Source organism: Oncorhynchus keta, chromosome 19, assembly GCF_023373465.1.
Source record: "Oncorhynchus keta strain PuntledgeMale-10-30-2019 chromosome 19, Oket_V2, whole genome shotgun sequence".
Taxonomy (NCBI): Eukaryota; Metazoa; Chordata; class Actinopteri; order Salmoniformes; family Salmonidae; genus Oncorhynchus; species Oncorhynchus keta.
The window spans coordinates 21,868,933-21,889,097 of NC_068439.1; the positions used below are offsets into that span (position 1 = coordinate 21,868,933).

A 20,165-nucleotide genomic window follows, 5' to 3' on the forward strand; every position below is an offset into this window, starting at 1 on the left:
CAGCAATGTAACCAATGTTATGGTTGGTAGTTTAAAGAGTTCCAGCAATGTAACCAGTGTTATGGTTGGTAGTTTAAAGAGTTCCAGCAATGTAACCAGTGTTATGGTTGGTAGTTTAAAGAGTTCCAGCAATGTAACCAGTGTTATGGTTGGTAGTTTAAAGAGTTCCAGCAATGTAACCAGTGTTATGGTTGGTAGTTTAAAGAGTTCCAGCAATGTAACCAATGTTATGGTTGGTAGTTTAAAGAGTTCCAGCAATGTAACCAGTGTTATGGTTGGTAGTTTAAAGAGCTCCAGCAATGTAACCAGTGTTATGGTTGGTAGTTTAAAGAGTTCCAGCAATGTAACCAGTGTTATGGTTGGTAGTTTAAAGAGCTCCAGCAATGTAGCCAGTGTTATGATTGGTAGTTTAACGAGTTCCAGCAATGTAACCAGTGTTATGGTTGGTAGTTTAAAGAGTTCCAGCAATGTAACCAGTGTTATGGTTGGTAGTTTAAAGAGTTCCAGCAATGTAACCAGTGTTATGGTTGGTAGTTTAAACAAACTAAAAGTAGACATTGCAGTATGTTGTTGTTGGAAAATATTTAAATACTGTATACGAGAGATACTTTATGTTGAGTACTAGATAATGTTTTGTTACATTATAATGCATAGATCTGCAGTTTGGAGATGTGTTATCATAATTGTTAGTCAAACATCTAAGAAGAGGAGGGATATAGTATATTAGTGACACCTAGTGGTGCAATACCAGCGGGGACCATGAGGCCTGTGAGAAACGAAGGGAGACTATGCTTGGGTATGCAGTTGGATGGGTTTGGAGACAAGGAATAAAGTACAGGTCAATGATTCCCGTGAATCTGAGTCAAGACAATACATTACATCCACGACTGGGATCAAATACGCAACCGTTTTATCCAGAATCATGGATTTACGCCCATCCACAATGCCCATCCACAACGCCCATCCACAACCCCCATCCGCAACCCCCATCCACAACGCCCATCCACAACGCCCATCCACAACGCCCATCCACAACCCCCATCCACAACCCCCATCCTCAACGCCCATCCGCAACGCCCATCCGCAACGCCCATCCACAACCCACACCCACAACGCCCATCCACAACGCCCATCCGCAACCCACCCCCCACAACCCCCATCCGCAACCCACACCCACAACCCCATCCGCACCCACAACGCCCATCCGCAACCCACACCCACAACGCCCATCCGCAACCCACACCCACAACGCCCATCCGCAACCCACACCCACAACCCCCATCCACAACCCCCATCCACCCACACCCACAACCCCATCCACAACGCCCATCCGCAACCCACACCCACAACGCCCATCCACAACCCCCATCCACAACCCACACCCACAACGCCCATCCACAACGCCCATCCGCAACGCCCATCCGCAACCCCCATCCGCAACCCCCATCCGCAACCCCATCCGCCCATCCGCAACCCCATCCACAACCCCCATCCACAACGCCCATCCGCACAACCCCCCCCCACCCACAACCCCCATCCGCAACCCCATCCACAACGCCCATCCACAACCCCCATCCACAACCCCCATCCGCAACCCCATCCGCAACCCCCATCCACAACGCCCATCCACAACCCCCATCCACAACCCCCCCATCCGCCCATCCACAACCCCATCCACAACCCCAACGCCCATCCACAACCCCCATCCACAACGCCCATCCACAACCCCCATCCACAACGCATCCGCAACCCCCATCCGCAACCCCCATCCACAACCCCCCCCATCCACAACGCCCCCACAACCCCCACCCACAACCCCCCATCCAACCCCATCCACAACGCCCATCCACAACCCCCATCCACAACCCCCATCCGCAACCCCATCCGCAACCCCCATCCACAACCCCCATCCACAACACCCATCCGCAACCCCCATCCGCAACCCCCATCCGCAACCCCCATCCACAACCCCCATCCCCAACCCCCATCCCCAACCCCCATCCGCAACCCCCATCCGCAGCCCCCATCCGCAACCCCCATCCGCAACCCCCATCTGCAACCCCCATCCACAACCCCATCCCCAACCCCCCCCATCCACAACGCCCATCCACAACGCCCATCCACAACCCCCATCCACAACGCCCATCCACAACGCCCATCCACAACCCCCATCCGCAACCCCCATCCACAACGCCCAAGCAAAACCCAAGGGTACCAGATGGTAATAGCGCTCACAGTTGCCCCTAGTGGCTGGGTTCCCATCGTCCTCGGGATAATTTTATTTATATCCTCTTTATTTTCAGGGAAAGTTAAATACACCATGTAGAAAATTACTGGCTGGCAAAATCTGGCAGATTTACAGAAATATGGATCAATGGCTTCACAGGTCATTTTTCTGTTTCAGAGGGGTGTTACAGGTACAAAAACAATCAAATAAATGCATACAAAGATAACCCAGACATATACCCCCCTTCAGTCCCCATCCACTCGCCCACATATTCCTTCCCCACCCGGAAACCGGCAGCATAAATCTGATATTTTTCCACAAATTTGTCTTTTGACTAATCAGATCAGCTCTTTTGCCAGTAATTGGGCAAACGATCAGAATTGGGGTGTCTGTGTAAATTCAGCCAATGTCTATTTTTCCTGTTAAATAAAGTCAGAGTAAATACAAAACTTTGTTTTCTTAGCAAAGTGGGTGCTATGAAGAGAGTTGAACCTTTGAGTCACTGAGATGAAAATGCGAACGTGCTCTGTCACATTGGGGGATAGCCATGTTTTAGAATAACAGGGAAACTTGTACATGTGAGGTCTATGAAATGGCCCCCCTGTGACATGAGAGAACAAAGTGTGTGTGTGTGTTTGCATGTATGTACAGTTGAAGTCGGAAGTTTACATATACTTAGGTTGGAGTCATTAAAACTCATTTTTCAACCACTCCACACATTTCTTGTGAGCAAACTATAGTTTTGACAAGTCGGTTAGGACATCTACTTTGTGCATCCAACAATTGTTTACAGACAGATTATTTCACTGATAATTCATTGTATCACAATTCCAGTGGATCAGAAGTTTACATACACTAAGTTGACCGTGCCTTTAAACAGCTTGGAAAATTCCAGAAAATAATGCAATGGCTTTAGAAGCTTCTGATAGGTTAATTGACATAATTTGATTCAATTGGAGGTGTACCTGTGGATGTATTTCAAGGCCTACCTTCAAACTCAGTGCCTCTTTGCTTGACATCATGGGAAAATCAAAAGAAATCAGCCAAGACCTCGGAAAAAAATTGTAGACCTCCACAAGTCTGGTTCATCCTTGGGAGCAATTTCCAAACACCTGGAGGTACCACGTTCATCTGTACAAACAATAGTACACAAGTATAAACACCATAGGATCACGCAGTTGTCATACCGCTCAAGAAGAAGACGCATTCTGAGTCCTAGAGATGAATGCACTTTGGTGTGAATAGTGCAAATCAATCCCAGAACAACAGCAAAGGACTTTGTGAAGATGCTGGAGGAAACAGGTACAAAAGTATCTACAGTGGGGAGAACAGGTATTTGATACACTGCCGATTTTGCAGGTTTTCCTACTTACAAAGCATGTAGAGGTCTGTAATTTTTATCATAGGTACACTTCAACTGTGAGAGACGGAATCTAAAACAAAAATCCAGAAAATCACATTGTATGATTTTTAAGGAATTAATTAGCATTCTATTGCATGACATAAGTATTTGATACATCAGAAAAGCAGAACTTAATATTTGGTACAGAAACCTTTGTTTGCAATTACAGAGATCATACGTTTCCTGTAGTTCTTGACCAGGTTTGCACACACTGCAGCAGGGATTTTGTCCCACTCCTCCATACAAACCTTCTCCAGATCCTTCAGGTTTATGGGGTGTTGCTGGGCAATACTTTCAGCTCCCTCCAAAGATTTTCTATTGGGTTCAGTTCTGGAGACTGGCTAGGCCACTCCAGGACTTTGAGATGCTTCTTACGGAGCCACTCCTTAGTTGCCCTGGCTGTGTGTTTCAGATCGTTGTCATGCTGGAAGACCCAGCCACGACCCATCTTCAATGCTCTTACTGAGGGAAGGAGGTTGTTGGCCAAGATCTCGCGATACATGGCCCCATCCATCCTCCCCTCAATACGGTGCAGTCGTCCTGTCCCCTTTGCAGAAAAGCATCCCCAAAGAATGATGTTTCCACCTCCATGCTTCACAGTTGGGATGGTGTCCTTGGGGTTGTATTCATCCTTCTTCTTTCTCCAAACACAGCGAGTGGAGTTTAGACCAAAAGCTCTATTTTTGTCTCATCAGACCACATGACCTTCTCCCATTCCTCCTCTGGATCATCCAGATGGTCATTGGCAAACTTCAGACGGGCCTGGACATGCGCTGGCTTGAGCAGGGGGACCTTGCATGCGCTGCAGTATTTTAATCCATGACGGTGTAGTGTGTTACTAATGGTTTTCTTTGAGACTGTGGTCCCAGCTCTCTTCAGGTCATTGACCAGGTCCTGCCATGTAGTTCTGGGCTGATCCCTCACCTTCCTCATGATCATTGATGCCCCACGAGGTGAGATCTTGCATGGAGCCCCAGACTGAGAGTGATTGGCCGTCATCTTGAACTTCCATTTTCTAATAATTGTGCCAACAGTTGTTGCCTTCTCACCAAGCTGCTTGCCTATTGTCCTGTAGCCCATCCCAGCCTTGTGCAGGTCTACAATTTTATCGCTGATGTCCTACACAGCTCTCTGGTCTTGGCCATTGTGGAGAGGTTGTAGTCTGTTTGACAGGTGTCTTTTATACAGGTAACGAGTTCAAACAGGTGCAGTTAATACAGGTAATGAGTGGAGAACAGGAGGGCGTCTTAAATAAAAACTAACAGGTCTGTGAGAGCCGGAATTCTTGCTGATTGGTAGGTGATCAAGTACTTATGTCATGCAATAAAATTCAAATTAATTACTTAAAAATCCTACAATGTGATATTCTGGATTTTTGTCTCTCACAGTTGAAGTGTACCTATGATAAAAATTACAGACCTCTACATGATTTGTAAGTAGGAAAACCTGCAAAATCGGCAGAGTATCAAATACTTGTTCTCCCCACTGTATATCCACAGTAAAACGAGTCCTATATCGACATAACCTGAAAGAACGCTCAGCAAGGAAGAAGCCACTGCTCCAAAACTGCCATTAAAAATCCAGACCACGGTTTGCAATTGCAAATTGGGACAAAGATTCTACTTTTTGGAGAAATGTCCTCTGGTCTGATGAAACAAAAATAGAACTGTTTGCCATAATGACCATCATTCTGTTTGGAGGGAAAAGGGGGATGCTTGCAAGCCGAGAACACCATCCCAACCATGAAGCACGGGGGTGGCAGCATCATGTTGTGGGGGTGCTTTGCTGCAGGAGGGACTGGTGCACTTAACAAAATAGATGCCATCATGAGGGAGGAAAATTACGTGGATATATGGAAGCAACATCTCAAGACATCAGTCAGGAAGTTAAAGCTTGGTTGCAAATGGGTCTTCCAAATGGACAATGACCCCAAGCATACTTCCAAAGTTGTGGCAAAATGGCTTAAGGACAACAAAGTCAAGGTATTGAAGTGGCCATCACAAAGCCCTGACCTCAATCCTATAAAACATTTGTGAGCAGAACTGAAAAAGCGTGTGTGAGCAAGAAGGCCTACGAACCTGACTCAGTTACACCAGCTCTGTCAGGAGGAATGGGCCAAAATTCACCCAACTTATTTTGGGAAGCTTGTGGAATGCTACCCGAAGCGTTTGACCCAAGTTAAACAATTTAAAGGCAATGCTACCAAATACTAACTGAGTGTATGTAAACTTCTGACCCACTGGGAATGTGATGAAAGAAATAAAAGCTGAAATAAATCATTTTCTCTACTATTATTCTGACATTTCACATTCTTAAAATAAAGTGGTGATAGTGGTGACAGGGAATTCTTACTTGGATTAACAGTCATGAACAGTGAAAAACTGAGTTTAAATGTATTTGGCTAAGGTGTATGTAAAATTCCGACTTCAACTGTGTGTGTGTGTGTGTGTGTGTGTGTGTGTGTGTGTGTGTGTGTGTGTGTGTGTGTGTGTGTGTGTGTGTGTGTGTGTGTGTGCAGGTATATGTGACTGTATGTGTGTAAGTGTGTGTGCACATGACATGATATCACACATGATATGTGTGAGTGTGTGTGTGTTCACACTGTCATTGGGACCTGTCAGCTCCCTGAGGAGCACTGCCACAAGTTTCAACACTTCTGTCATCATCTGTGAGGAGAGCTGAATTGTGTTTCCAGTATACACCTGAGAGTAGTTAGAAGAATGCCTCGGAGTCCTGTCTGTGGTGATTATGTACTTGGGGGTGTGTGTTTGTCTTGTAGTTCCTCTGTCTGTCAATGACAAACAGATTTCAAATCCTTCATAAATATTGTAATTATTTTCACACCCACTGCATTGCTGGTTAATTCATTTCAATTAGTGGAAATGTTTGCCAAACTCATGAAGCTACTCATCATATATGTGTTCAAGTGAAAGTATTCTGACTACCCCATTCCACCTATCCATGAAACCTTAGAATTCTGGTTATCACTAGACAGACCCCTGCCCCTCCCTTAAGGCTTTTGTGACTATCATGTACGATACTGAACCTTGCGAACCCTGATCACCCCGATCTCTCCCTCTCCCCCTCTCTCCCTCTCCCTCTCCTTCTCCCCCTCTCTCTCTCTCTCCCTCTCCCCCTCTCTCCCTCTCTCCCTCTCCCCCTCTCCCTATCCTTCTCCCCCTCTCTCCCTCTCCCTCTCCTTCTCACCCTCTCTCCCTCTCAATTCAATTCAATTCAATTCAAGGGCTTTATTGGCGTGGGAAACATGTGTTAACATTGCCAAAGCAAGTGAGGTAGATAATATATAAAGTGAAATAAACAATACAAATTAACAGTAAACATTACACATACAGAAGCTTCAAAACAGTAAAGACGTTACAAATGTCATATTAACACCCTCTCTCCCTCTCCCTCTCCTTCTCCCCCTCTCCCCCTCTCACCCTCTCTCCCTCTCCCTCTCCCCCTCTCACCCTCTCTCCCTCTCTCCCTCTCCCTCTCCCTCTCCTTCTCCCCCTCTCACCCTCTCTCCCTCTCTCCCTCTCTCTCCCTTATGTGGCCAAACCAAACTCAGCCATGGCCAAACCAAACTCAACGAAGGGCCAAAAGGGACTGAACTACAGTGACTGAGGTATTGGTCCTGTCTCCGTACATTCCCCTGCTGGCCTTCTCCCTTTTCCCCACATGCCCTGCTTCAAGGCCAAATGACCCCCCATGAAGGGCCTAGAGGACTGGGGGAGGCCGAGGGGCTGCAGGGTGCCAGATGGAGGCTACTGGCTCCCTAGCACCGTCACTCCTTTTACTCTGTTTTGTCTGCCTCCATGCTCCTGCTGTGTTGCTGTCCCAAACCCATGACTTTAGCAGGAATAGCCCCCCCTCGGCCACTCCCACTTCACTGAGGATAGAGAGAGACAGATGCCTGGGTCTCCCTAGATCTCCATCTCCCTATGGGTCTCTCTCCATAGATCTCCATCTCCCTATGGGTCTCTCTCCATAGATCTCCATCTCCCTATGGGTCTCTCTCCATAGATCTTCATCTCCCTATGGGTCTCTCTCCATGGGACAGAGGGTCTACTGCTGGGAGTGACTGTACTGCTGACTCATGCTGGGGAATGATTCTCACCTCAACAGAAGTTGAAAAGAGGGTGCACTTTCAAAGACATAAGATGAACTCTTAAGTACATCTCTTTGGGCAACATGGAATAATGTGAGTTGGAAAATGTGTGGATATTACAAGTATATTGTGTTATGTTTATCACCTTGTCAAAATGAACAGCTGGTCTATAATACAAACTTAAAGTACAGATGTGATTTAGCCAGCAGTAATTGTTGATGCCCTCTTTCTTATGGTATTGCTGGCATTTCTCCAATTACTCAAGAATATTTTTTTTCGGAGGAGTAATTATTTCAGAGAATTTGGGCATGTAATAATCAAGCATATGGTGTCCGAGCTGAAGCCATAGTTTACCTGGTGTATTACCCTGCAGGGCTGAGAAGAGAGGAACAAGGAAGTTGCAGCTGACATGATACAAGCATGTTATCAGAAAGCATTAGAGCCTTCGGATTCATGTCATAGCTTGAGTCCCAAATTGTAACCTTTTCCCTATAGAGCACATTACTCCCTACCAGACCTGGTCAAAAGTAGTGCACTACATAGGGAATAGAGTGCCATTTGAGACATAAAGATGCTGTATCCAGATACCCACAGTAAATTATTATGATAGAGATGATAATGACATATTCTTTTAAATATTCAGTAGGGTCCATTGTTGACAGTCATCCAATAAATGATGTTGTTCTTCTTTTACATAGAATTAGATATGATTATTACAGTATGAAAGAATATTTTGGTTCTTCACATTTATTTGGCCTATCTGAATGTTAATGTTTCCATTTTCTCCTTCAACAATGGAGCCACTGTCATCAACATGCACACAGTGGATGTTAATGGTGATCGGTGGAATGGTGTCGCACCACATAATGGGGCAGAGCAAACAAAGACTTCCCCCAGCACAGGCCTGTATTTGGGGAAGGGCGGTGGGGGAGGGGGGTAGAGCTGGAGGGGTATTCATCACTGTCGAGAGGAACAAAGAGAACCTGTGGAGTGTTAAGAGAAGGGCTCTTCCACTGGCCTCTCAGAATATATTATAGACTAGCCACACACACACACACACACACACACACACACACACACACACACACACACACACACACACACACACACACACACACACACACACACACACACACACACACACACACACACACACACACACACACACGTTTGTCATACTATCCTTTTTTATTTTTTTATTTAATTTAAATATATTTTTATTTCACCTTAATTTAACCAGGTGGCCAGTTGAGAACAAGTTCTCATTTACAACTGCGACCTGGCCAAGATAAAGCAAAGCAGTGGGACACAAACAACAACACAGAGTTACACATGGAATAAACAAACGTACAGTCAATAACACGATAGAAAAAATCTATATACAGTGTGTGCAAATGAGGTAAGTTTAGGGAGGTGAGGCAATAAATAGGCCGTAGTGGCGAAGTAATTACAATTTATCAATTAAACACTGGAGTGATAGATATGCAGAAGATGAATGTGGAGGTAGAGATACTGGGGTGCAAAGGAGCAAAAAATAAAAAATAACAATATGGGGATGAGGTAGTTGGTTGGGCTATTTACAGATGGGCTATGTACCGGTGCAGTGATCTGTGAGCTGCTCTGACAGCTGATGCCTAAAGTTAGTGAGGGAGATGGGTAGTCTAGTGGTTAGAGCGTTGGACTAGTAACTGGAAGGTTACAAGTTCAAACCCCTGAGCTGACAAGGTACAAATCTGTCGTTCTGCCCCTGAACAGGCAGTTAACCCACTGTTCCTAGGCCGTCATTGAAAATAAGAATTTGTTCTTAACTGACTTGCCTGGTTAAATAAAATAAAATAAATAGAAGATATGAAACCCCAGTTTCAGGGATTTTAGCAATTCGTTCCAGTCATTGGCAGCAGAGAACTGGAAGGAAATGCGGCCAAAGGAGGAATAGGCTTTGGGGATGACCAGTGAAATATACCTGCTGAAGCGCGTGCTACTGGTTGGTGCTGCTATGGTGACTAGTGAGCTGAGATAACACGGGACTTTACCTTGTGGGGACCAAACAATTGAACAATTGATTCCCATTCAAAATCCTATTTTACCTATAGCTAACCCTAACCCCAACCTTAACCCATAACCCTAACCTTAACCCTAATACTAACCCTAATCATAACCCTAACCCCAACCTTAACCGCTAACCCTAAACATAATCCTAACCCCTAACCTTAACCCTAATTGTAACCCTAATTGTAACCCTAACCCTAAACCTAAAATAGCTGTTTTCCTTGTGCGGACCTCTTTTCACACACACTCACCCACAACATACGGGTTTACTCTGACTAGTGCGTTGGGGTGCTGTGGTGGGGTACACTAGTGGGGGGCAAGGAGCAGAGCATAGAGGAGAGGGTTTGGTGGGTCTGTGATTCCTGATATCAGCTCGGTCCCAGGCTGCCGTTCCACAGTCTATTTGCCTCTCACAACAAAGCCTTTTAGGGGCCAGCACTAATCAGGCTTAGCTGGGAGCAGTGTCCTTATCTGAGAGCGTCAGACCGCCGGCACTGCCAGCTTGTTCTCCACTGATAGCAACAGCCGCAACTAAATTAAATCTAGATTCCAAATACACACACCCAAAATAATATACCCCTTATGATGATGAGAATAACTACCTCTACAGCCGGTAGCAACCAAAAGCCAGACCCTGGCCCTGACCCCCCTCTGCTCTGAGGTTGGGGAATAATAACCTGCACCCCCCCCCTTCCCCACCCCAACCCCCCCAAAAACTAAAGACACGCGTTATTGTGACCGAAAAGACTCAACCTGACTCGAGACACCAAAAAAGCCGCAAGACTGTTGAATGAATTCCCATATGGCCCGATCAGGACCATATAAAACCACCAGTCAAAAAATAGATTCGCTATTACAACTAAGAGAAGTTGAGAATCAGTGCGTTTTCAATGTGATTGTAGCGTGGATTGTGATACGCTCTCTAAGGTGGTGACTGCTATGGTGGCTGGGCCATTAAGAGGCTGAATGAATGGGTGCTTCAGGGATGTTTAGGTCGAGGACTCTTCAGTGTGTTCTGAAGTGGAACACCACCAGGCTAATGAACTCAGAGACAAGAAGGAGAGAAGCAGAAAGAAAGCGAGAGAGGATGAATGGAGCAGGAGATCATTATAGGTCATTCATAGTCTCCAGGATAGCTCCAGGACATCAACACTGATCTCTCCTAGCAATCTTTCGCTGCTCAACACACAATGGCCTGATTTCAGCCAGTCGTCAGCGACTCTTTCAATACCTGCGTTTGAGAATAGACGTCAAATTATGACGCAATCAGTCTGAGTTGATGCGGTCACAGTCACGTCTTGAGAATAGCCATTTTGTCATTATCATTATCTCATTGTAAAGGAACATTAGATGAATAAATACCTATTTTATTTCAATCTTAAGTGATACCTATCGGATCCTTTCAGTATAAAAATCTCTATGAATAAAAAGTGCAATAAATTGAAACACTGTTGTCAGCTCAATGAAAATAGCCAGGGCCTCATCATCGATGCTACAGTTTGTTTGCCTGTAGAAGGTCTCTTTTTACCAATAGGTGAAATGTGTGTGTCTTTGTGTGTTCGTGTGCGCGTGCATGCATGTGCGCCTGCTTGTGTGTATGTGTGTACGTGTCTCTGACCTGACTGAATTGTGGAAATATGTGTAAGATGTCTCTCAGCAGCAGCAGATACCCAGGTGGCAGATCCTTCTACTCTGTGCCATCATTGATATTCCCCTCAAAGATCAGGGAGAGCTGTCACCCAACCCAAGCGTGGCAGAGGTGCCACAGACCTCTGGTGGGAGCCTGAAGCATGACGGAGAAAAGAGGAACAGATAGAGAAAGCGAGAGGAAGAAAAAGAGAGAGAGGCAGAGAGAGAGAAAGAGGAAGAAAGAGACAGACACTGGTCACATTATAAATAGAAATAATAAATTCTGTATTTTTAGCCTGATCTACTCTTCTATCGCTCCTTTTCACAGCATCTTGTGCAGTGCATCCAAAAATTGGGAGGTTAAGTGAAATTCTCTCTTGCGTTTTGTTGAAACCAAAGGAGCACTATAGAGTTAATTTAAATTTCATATGGTGCTGGGGCAGTGTGTGTGTGTGTGTGTGCATGCTTATGAGCATCTGTGTGTGTCTGTGTGTCTTTGTGTGTCTGTGTGTGCTCATGCTTCTGTGTGTGTATACGGATGATGTTTGAGATCCACTGTGTCAATTATTCAGTCTTTGAAGGCAAGAACATAGTTGTTCCTTTCACCTGGCATTACCCCTTTCTACTGCTTTATCCAGAAGAACAGAAGAGCCATTGAAGAGATTATAAAATACGTTTGTTTCTTTTCACACAGTGATGTATGCACTAGCTCCCTGAGCATGACATGACATTAGAGTTTCCATAGGCTGGACCGACAGATTACAACGCCAAGGACTGAGATAGCAATCGGCCATTCTTTAGATACGAGAGAGAGAGAGAGAGAGAGAGAGAGAGAGAGAGAGAGAGAGAGAGAGAGAGAGAGAGAGAGAGAGACCTCTCCTGTTATGATTGTGACACTTCAATCCCAATACAAATGTAATGAACAGGCCAGGGAGTCCATCAGCGCCTCTCTCATGACCCTTTCTTGAAACGGTGACAAGCGATTGGCCTGGACTTTTGAGCTCCTGTTGACCCCAGGGGAGGTGAGGGTGGGGATGGGGGTTGTACGAGTCACGGCTGCCCCTGGCCTGGACCTCTTGATCTACTGGTCAGTCTGGAGGTGACAGCTCATTAACAAGACAATCTGACTGACCGCTCTGTGTTTTACCGTTCCCTGCCGTCCCGCCCCTCCCATCCTCTCCATTCGTTCCCTGCCGTCCCTCCCCATCTGCTGTAATACCTCGTGTATTGGAGGAAGCACAAAGTAAAAGACAGGCGGAGAGAGAGCAGCTCCTCTTTATGCAAAGTGGAAATGAAGCAGCTCCTGGATGATCTGTCCTGTGGAAATGAGCGAGGGAGAAAGAGAGGGAGGGACAGATAAAAGGTTAGAGAGGGGGAGATATAATGGGAGAGAAAGAGAGAGAGAGGTTGTAATAGCTAGAGAAAGGAGCGGGAGAGAGGGAGAGGTTGTAATAGCTAGAGAAAGATGAGAGGGGTTGAGATAGAGAAAGGAGAGAGGTTGAGATAGAGAAAGGAGAAAGAGAGATTGAGATAGAGGTTGTGATGAAGAGAGAGATGTTGAGATAGAGAAAGGAGAAAGAGAGGTTGAGATAAAGGAGAGACAGAGGAGGGCTGAGAGACTACTACGTAGAGAGAAAGAAATTATAGATAGAGAGAGAGAGGCTGAACTACATAGAGAGAGAGAGAGAATTTCTAGATAGAAAGAGAGAGAGAGAGGCTGAACAACGTAGAGGGAGAAATTATAGTTAGAAAGAGAGAGGCTGAACTATGTAGAGAGAGATAAATCATAGATAGAAAGAGAGAGAGAGGGTGAACTACGTAGAGAGGGAAATTATAGATAGAAAGAGAGAGAGAGGCAGAACTATGTAGACAGAGAGAAATTATAGATAGAAAGAGAGAGGCAGAACTACGTAGAGAGAGAGAGAGAGAGAGAGGCTGAACTACACACACAGAGAGAAATTACAGATAGAGAGAGAGAGGCTGAACTACATATAGAGAGAGAAATTATAGATAGGTAGAGAGAGAGGCTGAACTAAAAAGAGAGAAATTATAGATAGATAAAGAGGCTGAACTACGTAGAGAGAGAGAAATTATAGATAGAGAGCGAGAATGAACTACGTAGAGTGAGAAATTATAGATAGAGAGGCTGAATTACGTAGAGAGAGAAATTATAGATAGATAGAGAGGTTGAACTACATGGAGAGAGAGAAAGAGAGAGGGGCTGAACTACGCAGAGTGAGAAAGTATAGATAGATAGAGAGAGGTTGAACTACTTGAAGAGAGAGAAATTAAAGATAGAGAGAGAGGTTGAGCTAGGTAGAGAGAGAGAGAGAGAGAGAGAGAGAGAGAGAGAGGGGCAGAACTACGTGGAGAGAGAGAAATTATAGATAGAGGCTGAACTATGTCGAGAAAGAGAAATTATAGATAGAGAGAGAGAAGTTAAACTACGTAGAGAGAGAAAGTATAGATAGATAGAGAGAGAGAGGCTGAACTACATAGAGAGAGAGAAATTAAAGATAGAGAGAGAGAGAGGCTGAGCTAGGTATTGAGAGAGAGAGAGATATACATTATAGATAGATAGAGAGGCTGAACTATGTAGAGAGATAAATTATAGATAAGATGCTGAACTACGTAGAGAGAGAGAAATTATAGATAGATTGAGAGAGAGGTTGAACTACATAGAGAGAGAGAAATTAAAGATAGATAGAGAGGTTGAGCTATGTAGAGAGAGAGAGAGAAAGGCTGAACTACATAGAGAGAGAGAAATTAGAGATAGATAGAGAGAAAGATAGGCTGAACTACATAGAGAGAGAGAGGTTGAGCTAGGTAGAGAGAGCGAAAGAGAGAGAGAGAAAGGCTGAACTACATAGAGAGAGAGAAATTAGAGATAGATAGAGAGAAAGAGAGGCTGAACTACATAGAGAGAGATAAATTATGAATAGATAGAGAGAGAGAGAAAGAGAGAGAGAGAGAGGCTGAACTAGACAGAGGATGAACTACATAGAGAGAGATGATAGAGCTAGGTAGAGGCTCTACCTTGCCACAAGAAAAGGGCAACCAGTGAAGAACAAACACCATTGTAAATACAACCCATATTTATGCTTATTTATTTTCCCTTGTGTTCTTTAACCATTTGTACATCGTTAAAACACGTTACAACATATGTATAATATGACATTTGTAATGTCTTTATTGTTTTGACATTTCTGTATGTTTAATGTTTACTGTTAATTTTTATTGTTTATTTCACTTTTGTATATTGTCTACCTCACTTGCTTTGGCAATGTTAACACATGTTTCCCATGCTAATAAAGCCCCTTGAATTGAATTGAATTGATAGAGGTTGAGCTAGGTAGAGAGAGAGAGAGGCTGAACTACATTGAGAGAGATAAATTATAAATATAGAGAGAGAGAGAGAGAGAGAGGAGGGATAGGAGAGAAGAGGGAGCCTTCTCTCCTCTCATCCCTCCTGTCTGACACCTCTCAGAACGACAGATTCTATCAGCACTTCCCAGTCCCGGAGGTGCCACGAGATTCCCCCTGCAAACAATAGTCATCAGCAGAAAAAGGCCTAAACAAAGGGAGAGAGTGAACTCTATTCTGCAGCTCGCAGCAGTACAAAAAAAGCTTATCATATTGCATGCAGAGTTCAATAAGCTCAGTTTCATGGCTTCATCAAATTGGCGTGAGGCATACGGGGGTATATTTGGCCTGCGATGGATGTACCGGACCTGGCTCGTTGCTGTGTCTGCAGGATAGGAGGGCTAGACACGGGACAGGAGAGGAGAGACCTCCCTCTCTCGTCTTCCCTCTCTCGTCCTCCCTCTCTCGTCCTCCCTCTCTCTTCCTCCCTCTCTCGTCTTCCCTCTCTCGTCCTCCCTCTCTCTTCCTCCCTCTCTCGTCCTCCCTCTCTCGTCTTCCCTCTCTGGTCCTCCCTCTCTGGTCCTCCCTCTCGCGTCTTCCCTCTCTGGTCCTCCCTCTCTCGTCTTCCCTCTCTCGTCCTCCCTCTCTCGTCCTCCCTCTCTCGTCCTCCCTCTCTCTTCCTCCCTCTCTCTTCCTCCCTCTCTCGTCCTCCCTCTCTCGTCTTCCCTCTCTGGTCCTCCCTCTCTCGTCCTCCCTCTCTCTCCTCCCTCTCTCGTCCTCCCTCTCTCGTCCTCCCTCTCTCTTCCTCCCTCTCTCTTCCTCCCTCTCTCGTCCTCCCTCTCTCGTCCTCCCTCTCTCGTCTTCCCTCTCTCTTCCTCCCTCTCTCATCCTCCCTCTCTCTTCCTCCCTCTCTGGTCCTCCCTCTCTCGTCCTCCCTCTCTCTTCCTCCCTCTCTCATCCTCCCTCTCTCTTCCTCCCTCACTGGACCTCCCTCTCTCGTCCTCCCTCTCGTCCTCCCTCTCTCTTCCTCCTCTCGTCCTCCCTCTCTCTTCCTCCCTCTCTCCTCCCTCTCTCTTCCTCCCTCTCTCGTCCTCCCTCTCTCTTCCTCCCTCTCTGGTCCTCCCTCTTGCGTCTTCCCTCTCGCGTCCTCCCTCTCGCGTCTTCCCTCTCTGGTCCTCCCTCTCTCGTCTTCCCTCTCTCGTCCTCCCTCTCTCGTCCTCCCTCTCTCTTCCTCCCTCTCTCTTCCTCCCTCTCTCGTCCTCCCTCTCTCGTCTTCCCTCTCTGGTCCTCCCTCTCTCGTCCTCCCTCTCTCGTCCTCCCTCTCTCTTCCTCCCTCTCTGGTCCTCCCTCTCTCGTCCTCACTCTCTCGTCTTCCCTCTCTCTTCCTCCCTCTCTCATCCTCCCTCTCTCTTCCTCCCTCTCTGTCCTCCCTCTCTCTTCCTCCCTCTCTCCCTCTCTCATCCTCCCTCTCTCTTCCTCCCTCACTGGACCTCCCTCTCTCGTCCTCCCTCTCGTCCTCCCTCTCTCTTCCTCCCTCTCTCGTCCTCCCTCTCTCTTCCTCCCTCTCTGGTCCTCCCTCTTGCGTCTTCCCTCTCGCGTCGTCCCTCTCGCGTCTTCCCTCTCTCGTCCTCCCTCTCTCGTCCTCCCTCTCTGGTCCTCCCTCTTGCATCTTCCCTCTCGCGTCTTCCCTCTCTCGTCTTCCCTCTCTCGTCTTCCCACTCTCGTCCTTCCTCTCTGGTCCTCCCTCTCTCATCCTCCCTCTCTCATCCTCCCTCTCTCTTCCTCCTTCTCTCTTCCTCAATCTCTCGTCCTCCCTCTCTCGTCCTCCCTCTCTCGTCCTCCCTCTCTCATCCTCCTTCTCTCTTCCTCCCTCTCTCGTCCTCCCTCTCTGGTCCTCCAACTCTGGTCCTCCCTCTCTCGTCTTCCCTCTCTCGACTTCCCTCTCTCGTCTTCCATCTCTCGTCCTCCCTCTCTCTTCCTCCCTCTCTGGTCCTCCCTCTCTGGTCCCCCCTCTCTTGTCTTCCCTCTCTGGTCCTCCCTCTCTCTTCCTCCCTCTCTGGTTTCTCCCTCTCTGGTCCTCCCTCTCTCGTCTTCCCTCTCTCGTCTTCCCACTCTCTTCCTCCCTCTCTCGTCCCCCCTCTCTGGTCCTCCCTCTCTGGTCCTCCCTCTTTCGTCTTCCCTCTCTCGTCTTCCCTCTCTCGTCTTCCCTCTCTCGTCCTCCCTCTCTGGTCCTCCCTCTCACGTCTTCCCTCTCACGTCTTCCCTCTCTCGTCTTCCCTCTCTCGTCTTCCCTCTCACATCTTCCCACTCTCGTCTTCCCTCTCTCGTCTTCCCACTCTCGTCCTCCCACCCTCATGTCTTCCCTCAGAATAACCCTTTTTACAGTGTCCATATTAGGACAGCCTCAATCTCAGCCAGATGTTCTATTATTACTGTAGATTACTCCTTAGTATGTTCTTACTACAATACTCTAAATACTGTGTGACTTCAGTATAATTGTTATGTTGACATTTTATGAATACAATTGTTGATTAGGGGTTGAGGATGGTACCACAAAGTTCAACACATCATGTCATGAACAGATCCATGAACAAGAATAGCAACACTTATGTTTAACCCAGTATTGCCTTCAAAATACTGGTAGTGCATAAAAAACTACTTACTTAACACCCAGAACACAACTCCATCCTCCTCAGGCTTGTTTAACATGATAAAGCGGATGCTTCTTCTAACACTGCTGTGACGGGGGTTCTCACCTGCACAATGTAGATGCCTCTAATTACCTGATTGCTGGTTATTACTGTGTTGCTGAGTGCCCCATATAGGCTGCTCTTTCCTCTCTCTCTCTCCTCTTTCTCCATCTCGTCTCCTCTTCTTATCCCATTGCCATTCAAGCTGCTTCTCTCTTCCTCTCTCTCTCCTGTGCTTAATTGTACTATCAGCTGACCTCGGCAGAAAGCCCACAGCGGGGCTTTGTCTCTTAACCTCTCCTCTCTACTAGCTGTAACCACGTCACGTCCCTCCACAATGACACCATCAACACTGTCCTCTGCTACAGAATACTAATGGCGTATTAGTGCCGAGAAAACGTTTACCCATTACACCATGAGAGAGCCAGTACCCCTTCCGTGAACCAGTACCCCCGCCGTGAACCGGTACCCCCGCCGTGAACCGGTACCCCCGCCGTGAACCGGTACCCCTTCCGTGAACCGGTACCCCTGCCGTGAACCGGCACCCCTTACGTGAACCGGTACCCCTTCCATGAACCAGTATCCCTGCCGTGAACCGGCACCCCTTCCGTTTATCGGTACCCCCGCCATGAACCAGTACCCCTTCTGTGAACCGGTACCCACGCCGTGAACCAGTATCCCCGCCGTGAACCGGTACCCCTTCCGTGAACCGGTACCCCTTCCGTGAACCGGTACCCACGCCGTGAACCGGTACCCCCGCCGTGAACCGGTACCCCCACCGTGAACCGGTAACCCCGCCGTGAACCGGTACCCCCTCCTTGAACCGGTACCCCCTCCGTGAACCGGTACCCCCTCCGCGAACCGGTACCCCCGCCGCGAACCGGTACCCCCGCCGCGAACCAGTACCCCCGCCGTGAAACAGTACCCCCGCCGCCCAGTACCCCCGCCGTGAACCAGTACCCCCGCCGTGAACCAGTACCCCCGCCCCCAGTACCCCGCCGCGAACCAGTACCCCCGCCCGAACCAGTACCCCGCCGCGAACCAGTACTCCTGCCGTGAACCAGTACCCCCTCCGTGAACCGGTACCCCCGCCGCGAACCAGTACCCCCGCCGCGAACCAGTACCCCCGCCAACCAGTACCCCGCCGCGAACCAGTACCCCCGCCGCGAACCAGTACCCCCGCCGTGAACCAGTACCCCCGCCGTGAACCAGTACCCCCGCCGTGAACCAGTACTCCTGCCGTGAACCAGTACCCCCACCGTGAACCAGTACTCCTGCCGTGAACCAGTAGTCCTGCTGTTAACGCAAATGTTCACAATGTGGCTTCCCGTTTAGCCTGATTTTATATCCATTACTGGCCTTTATGAGGCAACTTCAAAATATACAGCAGTTATTAACTTCTTTCTAGGTTGTCCTGTTGGAAGAACCACCCAGGCTGTTGCTCTTTTAGTTGACCTGAGTAAAAAACATCAAACTGGGGCCCTTTCATTAGCCTGGGTACCAGTCTGTTTGTGCCAGCATGCACTCACGTTTGGTATGACAAGGTTATGAGTGGAATGATGGCACAAACAGACTGTCACCCAGGTTAGCCTTCCATGGTAGTACGTTCCAGTATCCACACTAGCATAGAATCCCCAATATATTGCTTCATTCTAAGGAGTATGCCAGTATGGGCACTGGAAGAGAAGCATCCATTTTAAGGTGAGTTGATGCTCCTAACTAAAAGTGTTGGGTTGAACTGGTCTGTCACAAGCAGAAGAGGAGGTAAGAAGTGGGCCAAGCTGGGATAAACGTCCAATAGATGAGTTTAAAAGTGGAGCACCTGTCAGTGGTGATGCCGCCACCTCTCTGGTACTTTGTCTTAAATCACATGACATGTCTGCTCAGAAGAACCAATCACAGACCGACAGACTAGGTTTGAGACGGCTTTGAATAGCCTTGTTAATAAAAAAAATATGATTATTATATTCAATTGAGATATGGAATTTGAATGATTGATTTGTAGATAAACTGAATAAATAAATTGCTCCATGATACATGTAATAAATGGATGTGTTTATGTGTGTGTGTTTGTTTGTTTCAGAGAGAGAGAGTAGTGAGCGAAAGACAGAGAGAAAGAGAAAAAGAGAGAGCGAGAGAAAGAGAGCGAGAAGGAGAGAGAGAAGGAGAGAAATAGTAGATAGAAAGAGATAGAGAGAGAGAGAGGATAAAAAAAGAAAGCTGAGGGAGAAAGACTGATAAAAAGCTTTGATTTGAGAGAGGGGAAGGGAGGGAGGGAGACAGGATATGGCCAATTGAAGGCAAAGTAAACACAGGCCCTCTCACAGCCCACCCCTTCTGGCAGTCAATAAGGAGAACAATGTCCACTCTCCAAGACCAGGCTCAATACACCCCGCCAGCCCAGCATTCACAGTCCTCAATGAGACTCAGCGCTTGAGAAAAGGAAATGGTGAAAAAGCCATAGAAGCCACAAGAGGGGCCAATTGACGCTGCTAGCAGGTGGATTTTGCTTCATTCAGGACGAATAGAGAGGAGGAGAAAATGAGGACGCATTTCCTCTGTTGAGAGGGTGATCAGGATGATCTGAAATCAGGGGCCTATTGAAATGGGCTCTTCTGCTCGGTCGTTTTGGCTCCCTCACCCCCGGCTAGACATAAACACATACTTGTAGCGAACACAACCTCTCTCACACAC

The 20,165-nt window shown here is 47.2% G+C and overlaps 1 protein-coding gene across 1 annotated transcript; it reads left to right on the forward strand.

Moving 5' to 3' along the window:
* The first annotated feature begins 943 nt into the window (after positions 1–943).
* On the forward strand, positions 944–18,697 carry LOC127909053 (uncharacterized). The gene is made up of 2 exons (XM_052468929.1): positions 944–2,211; positions 18,448–18,697. Exons 1-2 carry the CDS (start codon positions 944–946, stop codon positions 18,695–18,697), a joined length of 1,518 nt encoding a protein of 505 aa, XP_052324889.1.
* Positions 18,698–20,165: the final 1,468 nt, after the last annotated feature.